Here is a 7,940-nt window from a genome sequence, read left to right as displayed (position 1 = left end):
AGAGAGAGAGAGAGAGAGAGAGAGAGAGAGAGAGAGAGAGAGAGATCCCCTAGCAAGCTGGCTGGCCAAATCTGTGAGCTCTGGGTTTGATTGAGAGACCTTACTTCAGTGAATGGAGTGGCTGGTTTCTGCCATCAGCCTTGGATCTGCGCATGCATGTGCACCCACATATGTGTGCCTCCACACACACGAAAGCATGTACGTGAACACATGAAAATGGAGAAAGACGAGGCAGGTAAAGTACTGTGTCGTCACTCATCTAAAGTCCCAGAGTTGTCAGGTTCAAACAGAGATGGTGGCCAGAGGCTGGGGACAGGGAGAGGAGAGCTCATGTTTAACAGAGACAACTTCAGTGTGGGAAGATGGGGAAACCGCACCTGGATGTCGGTGAGGGCTGTGCAGAGACTTGAGTGTAGTCAGAGCCCCAATCATGAGTAATGACGAAGACTGGAAATATGTGTGACATGCGATTTGCCACAGTTTCAAAAAGAAACAAAAGCAAGGCAATGTGGGAGGACCCTAGAGTCAGGCCAGTGTGTAAGGCGCTGGCTATGCAAGGTGGAGAACCCAACCTGTATCCCCTGAACCCACAGAAAAGAAGACGTGCAGCGTGGGGCCAAGACCCCAGTCTCCCTATGGTCAGATGAGAGATGGAGACAGGGCAATAGCCAAGAAGCCAGCTAGCCCGGGCTACAGAGGGAAGCAGCAGAAACAAGAAAGATCCTTTCTCAAAAAGTGGAAGGCCAGAAACAGCTCCCAGAATGCCCTCGGACCTCCACACATATGCCTGGCACAAGAGCAACATATAAAACACAACTGAAAAAATACAAAAACAGGAAGAAGGAATCTGGGGTGGGGCTCAGCAGGAGCAGGCTTCAGTTGTCAGCACTGGGGTATGGGGATGAAGGACAAACAAGGGAAGGTGGAAACAGCTACCCCAAGTTCCTGGATGGGTCACTGACCACCTGTGTGGAACCCTAGAGACTGTCAGCAAAGACCCACAGTGCTGACACGAGGCAGAGCCAAGAGCTAAAGTCCTTTCTCATGGCTTTCTCTGGCTCTCTGGGCTGTGGGGGGAAGGGAGAGTAGGGGGAGAGGAAATGATGGCATGGCCTCACTTCTGGCTGCCTGGCAGTCCCCTCCTCCCAGGCAGTGAGCAGAGGAGGTCACTGCTGACTCGCAGGCCAGCAGTGGTGATGGCTGCTGGAATGAGAAAATTTAGTTGACGTTGATAAGCACTTAAATTGGATAATGTGTCAGGCCTCATTTGTATCAATTCTCTTTCTTGGGTTCAACAAGATGGAGGCAAGCACACAGGAATTAGCGGGCGGAAAACAAGAGCCTGAGAGCAGGAGGCCGAAAGGGAAGGAGGAGGAGGCAGTGGCCAGAGCAACAGAAGTTCTAAAAAGTCGCGCATAGCCACTCTGAATGCATCCGATGTCAGCCGACCCTGGGAGCTACACAGGGTGAAGCCTGGCTAGTTACAGCCCACCAGCTGTTCTCTCGATTTGGAACCCTCATGGCCAGGCAGGTGGTGACCTATTCACTGCATCTGTGATGGCCAGAACGAGGTGGGCGGTCTGTCCGTCTGTCTGTCCACAGCTAGTGCTCAGAACACCAGGCAGCTTCTGTGTGCTGTGGCTCCGCATTCAGCCAACAAACATGGATGGAAATATTTAAGGAACGAATTGTCTGTATTAAACACATACAGATACTGCTGGTCCTTATTCACCAACCAACTTAATAGTGACCACCATAAAATGACAATGTAACTATTATATAGCATTATGTTCTCTCTCTCTCTCTCTCTCTCTCTCTCTCTCTCTCTCTCTCTCTCTCTCTGGCCAAAGCTAGCCTCAAATCCTGTATGTAACCGGATGTGACCTTGAACTCTTGATCTTTCTGCCTGTAGCTCCCTAGTACTGGGATTACAGGAGAGCCCCACCTTGCCTGGAGCCTAGGCATTGTGCTAGCCCCAGTCCTAGCATCTACGTTCCATTAGGCATTTTAAGGACCCTAGGGATAACAAGTTATCCAGGAGGATGTGTAAAGGTGATACACAACACGGCACTGTCTTTTATGAGGAACTTGAGCACCGTGGGTTTTGGTGTCTTTGGGGGTCCTAGAAGCAGCCCTCCAAGACAGTGAGGGATAGCTGCTTCCTGTTAAGTGAAAGAAACATGACTCTGGATAGAAGGGATTGGTGGCTGGAGAACCACTTTGCTTTGTTTTGAGACGATGTCTCCTCACTCTGCCGCCCCCGCTGGTCTGGACCTCACTGCACAGTCCGAACTGCCCTCAGATTTACGGTGCTCCTCCTGCCTTTGCCTCCCGGATGCTGGGATTGCAGGCATGAGCCACCGCGCCTGGCTTTGCGACATCTCTCCATTAGGTGTGATGTCAGTGTTTCTAGTCTTGCTCTCTCCCATCCACAGTGACCTTGGGTGACTGTTCCTGTCACAAATAAGGAGGAGTGGCGTATGAATCCAGGTCCCTGCGCCTTCCGCCAGCTCTCCATGACAGAGGGACCAAGGGGAAACTGGGAGAGGACACTAGGAGCAGGGGGTGAAAGCTCGAGAGGGTGGGCAGGCAGAAAAGAGTGGCCAGGGGAAGGGAAGGTCCAGAGGCCTCCTGACCTTTGCGCCCGTCCCTCTGGAAGTCCACGTGGCACCATTCACCGTCATTGACCTTGCGGCTGGACGCCCGCAGCTTGATGCCCCCGGAGCCCATGTCCAGCAGAAGGTAGAGGTAACCATCCAACAGCTCCATGGCAAAGTAGTCCGCCCTCTGGGTAGAACTGTGACTGCCTACCCCGGCCCCAGCCCGCCGGCCCTGGCTGAAGAGCAACAACCCATTGGGCTCAGTGGTTCTGAAGTCCAAGGAGATGGAACCGGTGCGCTTGGCGCTCCAGCGGGGCAGTGCAACAAAGGCCTCAGGACTCTCAAAGGTCACAGGGTCCAAGGCAGCCACATCCTCACAACGGAAAGACAAATCCCCCTGCAGCTTCATCTTCGGGTCTCCTTCCTTAGCCAGTCGGGACAGTTCCAGCTTGAAGTCATTATTCTTGTAGACCACCTGTATGGAGGAGAGGGGTCTGGGTAAGGAAGCAGAAGCAGCCTTGGGTCTGACTACCAAGGGTCTCCCTCCCTGGCTACCATGGTCCGTCGTCACCCACCCATCCCAGCAGTCCCAAGCTCAGCACCATCAGCCCACAGGGTTCAGGCCTCTGTTCTCAAGCTACACAGTCCCCTCGCTGCCTCACCAGTCTTCCAGCCCCACACTGGCCAGGAAGCTCCTTCTGTGGGCTCCTGGGTCCAGCTCAACTGTCATTCACAATGACAAAAAGGCGGGCCACTGTTGCTACCATCACTATTTCCTGCGTCTGGGTCTCACGAAGCTCAGGATGGATTCAAACTCACTGAATAGCTAAGGACGACCTTGAGTTTGTCTGCCTGCCTCCACCTTCCACACACTGAGATTGCACGTGTGCGCTACCACGCTCAGTTGTAGTGTGCTGCTAGAACCCATGGGGGCATATGTGCTGGGCAGGCATCTGTCCGCTGATGTCCCTGGCCTGCCTGCTCTCTTCTAATGGGTTAACTTCTGTCTGTGTTCTGTACAGTGACTGACATAGGAAACCACCCTTCATCTACACATCAGACAACCCACGAGGTGGAATGACTTGGCCAACAGAGCCGGCGAAGGAATGACATGTGCCTGAAGACAGACGTGTGAAGACACATGCTTTGGCCTGCAGCCTTCCCTGTGGACCTCAGCTCTGAAGAGCCTCTGAGGAGAGGGAGCTCCAAGGCCAAAGAAACAGAAAGGGGTGACGCCCTCCATTTGAGTCAATAGCTTCAGGCTTTAAAGAAGAGTTACATCCCACCGTAGACTCACAAGGAACAGAGGCCAGGGCAGGCTGGCCAACCACAGCCCTACTCACGTCCTTGAGGCAGCCCATGAAGTTGTTGCTGACAGGTGAGCCAGGCAGGTCGGCTGTGTTGGGGCTGCCCCCAATGTAGAAGAAGTCATCAGAGCCCAGCATGGTGTAATCCTCCTGCGTGTAGCCTGTGGTGGTCAGGATCCCGTCCACCGAGATGGTCACCTGCCCAGCCCGAGGAGGGGGAGAGACAGGAGACAACCGACATCAACACCCAGGGAAGAGCCACAGGCGGGCAAGGGAGGGACCAGGGGGCAGTGGGGGAGGGGGACCCCCATTTTTATGTCTGCTTGTCTTGGAGGCGGAACAGTGGGGTGGAGAGGAGGAAGAGGGAAGAGGAAACAGCCCGAGATTTGATGGTTTCAGGGTTAAGGCCTGCCCTGCACAACCCATGGCCCAAGCCCTGCAGGTGAGAACCTGAAGGTGGCACAGGGCACTCACCATGATGGGCTCAAGAAGCAAGTCCAAGGGGACGCTCTGCACTAGGGAACCTGCCCACCAGAGAGGTGGGGAGAGCAAGCTGCACTCTCAGCTTTGTCTCAACAGAGCACTGTGGCCACATGTGTAGCTTCCCAGCCTTTCCGAGGGAGAATAGCCCTTCCCTGCCCTTCCCTGCCCTTCCTTCCTTCCTGGGGAGCAGTGCTGAGTCTCACTTGCAGCCCCTCTGCTTGGCGCTATGTTCTTGCAGCCTGGCTGGGGAACAGCAGAGATAGCAGGACGGAGAGAACCAGTTAACCTGCTAGTCTTAGGACAGGAGTTGTATGACTCCTATATGGCTGACTCTTACCTCTGCCACTCAAGATCAAAGGTATCCTGATATTTTGAGTCATTAAAAAAAGTTGTTGCTCTAGAGCCTAAGCTGGCCTTGACCTTCAGCCTCTCACCTCCTGCTCTCCTGCACTGAGATTATACACCTGGGCGAGTCACCAGTTTGCTTCCAAAGGGAGCAGCCCTGTGTCGTTTCCCAGGTCACCTTCATTGTTCTCTGTAGATCCCACCCTTGCTGTTCTACCCTTAGGAACTTGAGGCCGTGAGGCCCGGGCCAACCTAAGGAAACCCCTTCCCAAGGTGGAGAATTCATCCAGAAGGCAAGGAGCCAAAAACAGAGCAGGGGTGTGCCTGGTGCTCAGAGAGGGCCTGGGCGCTGGTGAAGGCACATGTTACCTTTGGGGTAATCGGCAAATGTTCACCTGGTCCCTGCAAGGTTTCGTGCCCAGGAGAGCTCGGGGAGGCTTCACTCACGGCAAGGCTGGAGGGGGAGGAGGCGAGGGAGCTGTGGCTTAGGAGTCAGGGAGGCCTGGTTAGGACCTGGTTCAGGGCAAACCCACCCTGCACTTCCACAGGCTGCATCCTGGAGCCCTTCTTGTTCCCCAAGGATGCTTTAGAAGTGCTGCCTTTCCAGGTAAAGTACTGAGGTAAGGGCCTGCCAGTCACACACTACCATGTCCCCTACTCTAGTCTGCAGCATAGGCCACCAGCCATTTTCCAGCTCCTCCTGGTCTTCAGGATTCTGTTGTCAGAAGGGTAGGGTAGAACTCCAAAGAGCAGGGGGACCCAAAAGTGCCCCTCCCTGTGCTTGCCTAGAGCCTCGTGGTGAACAGGGTGGAGTTGAGCAGGGACCAGACTGAAGAAAGAAGAAACCTCCTGCGAACCATCAAACCTTGTGCTAGAAGAACTGGGTTCAAGGACAGGAGGAGACGGGTATCTTGGGAGGGGGCAGTTTGAATACTTTTGAGTCTTGTTTTGAGGGGAGCATTGGTCATGATTATATATTTCTTCTCCCCTCCACCTTGTCCTGAATCTAGGAAGAGGGGTTTGGGTAAAAGGGGAAGGATTAGAGAGGTTAGTCACAAAAACATGCAAACAAGGTTAGAGATTAGACAAGGCAGAGGGGAGGGGAGAAAGGAAGAAGAAATCAGAATGGAAGGGTTGGGAATGTCAGGGAAGGTGGGTGAGGCAGGTGAATGACTCTCTCTAGGGCAATGTGGCTATACTCTCTTCCTCCAGGTCCCCTGCTGCTGTCCTAAAACATTGAACTGGGCTGCCATTCAGTTCCTGAGCCTAAATGGGCTCAGCCCAAACAGGCTGCCAGCAAACATGGCTTAACATGTCCCCGGAATCCCCACTAACCTCAGCCCAGCTCAGGGGACATACACAAGGTCGTGAAAAGGCTACATCAAGTTGCCTCATGACCTAGTGCTGGGCCTCAAGGTAAAATCCTAACTCCCAGCAGCCTACGACTGGTGAGAGCGACTCCTACGAGTGAGCCTGCTCAGGACTGCTGCCGCCCTTCCTCTCCTGGTTCCAGAGTACCCCAGGAAGTCTCCCCTCCTTGGCCTCTGAAGCCAGGGTAGCATCCGGGAATCTCCCTCATGCTATGGGCTCTCTTCGGCCCACTGCATTTCCCAAGGTCAAGGTTGTCCTTCCTTGACCCTATCTGAATTAGAAGGATCTGTCTTAAAGCAGACTCTGGAAGCCCAAGACACCTTCCTGAATCCCCTTCCAGGCTGGGCTGAATCTCAGCTTGCCTGGTATCTGTACTCAGATCAGTCATGGAGGGCACTGTGTGTGTGTGTGTGTGTGTGTGTGTGTGTGTGTGTGTGTGTGTTGGGGGGGAGGTAATCTTAATCTCCCTCTCATGGCCTATGGCTGGGGACAGGCCAGCAGGAGGCAGGGCACACAGAGAGGTTTGCTGAGGAAGGGATCTGCCAGGTGGGTGGGGAGACAGTGAGGGAAGAGAAGAGGACAAGGCAGAGTGGGTGGAGAGGAAGTGGAGATAGAGGGACTGGAGGAAGGTGTCTGGGGAAGGCAGGGAGGGAGGTGACTTAGATTAGTAAACCCACTGTTCCCTCAGACAAATCAGTCCAGACACAAAAATGGCAGGTTCGTTAGTAAAAGCAGGAAACAGGGGAATAATTCCCCTGCCCCCCTCCACCCCAGGGGTTCTTGATGCCCCTGCCCCCCAACCCCTCCCCCCATGAAGCTTCTGGAAGGGGTGGGGCCAGCAGGGGAGGAGGGGAGGAAGGGAGAGCATGCCACACAGAACAGCCACTGCAGCTTGGGACCCATGCAGGTTAGAAGAACAGCGTGAAGGAGCAGGCACTGTCCAAGCAGGCCAGAGAAAAGCGGCCAGTAGGTGAGAAGGCGTGCAGGGCAGAGGAGATGGGGAAGAGCAAAGATGGAGGCCAGAGAGCTGTGGAGTGCAGGAAGAAGCTACCTTCCACTGAAGAGGAGGGACAGACGAGCAACCACTGGGTCGGAGATGTCCAGGGACTGACAGTGAACGAAACGCCAAGGGACCTGAGCGTCTTCCTCACACACTCCCATGCCATCCACCACAGATCATCAGCCCACGCACATCTGCACACACACACATAAACCCTGAGCGTCTTCCTCACACACTCCCATGCCATCCACCACAGATCATCAGCCCACACACATCTGCACACACACACACACACACACACACACACACACACACACACACACACGCCACATCCTAGAAGGCTCCTCTCCACAAAGTCCTGAGGACCACAGCAAGGTCCCCAAGACACAGCAGAGGATCTAAGACCAAACCACATTAACCCACTCAACATGGTGGGCTCTGAGGAAGCCAAGGGGATGAATGGAGTGTTTGCCCAGATGAGCCTAGGCTCATCAGCCCATGCTCTCCAGGAACAGGGACAGGGCTCAAGGGGCCTCTTGTGAGCTGAAGGGATACTGCCAGCCCCTCCTCTTCCTCAGTGCAGGAAGGCCAGATGGGATGGGAATCCAAGTCCTAACCACAAATGTACTCACATGGAACAAGTGTCCCATACCCACTGTGCCCCAGAAAGAAAGGCTAAAGACGCTGGGTGTGGTGACGCACGCCTTTAATCCCAGCACTCGGGAGGCAGAGGCAGTCAGATTTCTGAGTTCGAGGCCAGCCTGATCTACAAAGTGAGTTCCAGGACAGCCAGGGCTATACAGAGAAACCCTGTCTCGAAAAACCAAAAAAGAA

The 7,940-nt window shown here is 54.3% G+C and overlaps 1 protein-coding gene across 23 annotated transcripts in view; it reads right to left on the bottom strand.

The window, feature by feature from the left end:
• Window positions 1–7,940, bottom strand: part of Nrxn2 (neurexin 2) — a 118,451-nt gene that overhangs the window by 60,132 nt on the left and 50,379 nt on the right. For all 23 annotated transcript variants that reach the window (XM_029472642.1, XM_021151512.2, XM_021151513.2 and 20 more), the window contains 2 exons: window positions 3,944–4,105; window positions 2,637–3,075 (listed from right to left, as the gene is read on the bottom strand). In XM_029472642.1, coding sequence (XP_029328502.1) covers window positions 2,637–3,075; window positions 3,944–4,105 — 601 coding nt within the window. The remainder of the gene's footprint in view (window positions 1–2,636; window positions 3,076–3,943; window positions 4,106–7,940) is intronic.

Source organism: Mus caroli, chromosome 19 (assembly GCF_900094665.2).
Source record: "Mus caroli chromosome 19, CAROLI_EIJ_v1.1, whole genome shotgun sequence".
Lineage (NCBI taxonomy): Eukaryota > Metazoa > Chordata > Mammalia > Rodentia > Muridae > Mus > Mus caroli.
This window is presented reverse-complemented; position numbering and strand designations above follow the sequence as displayed.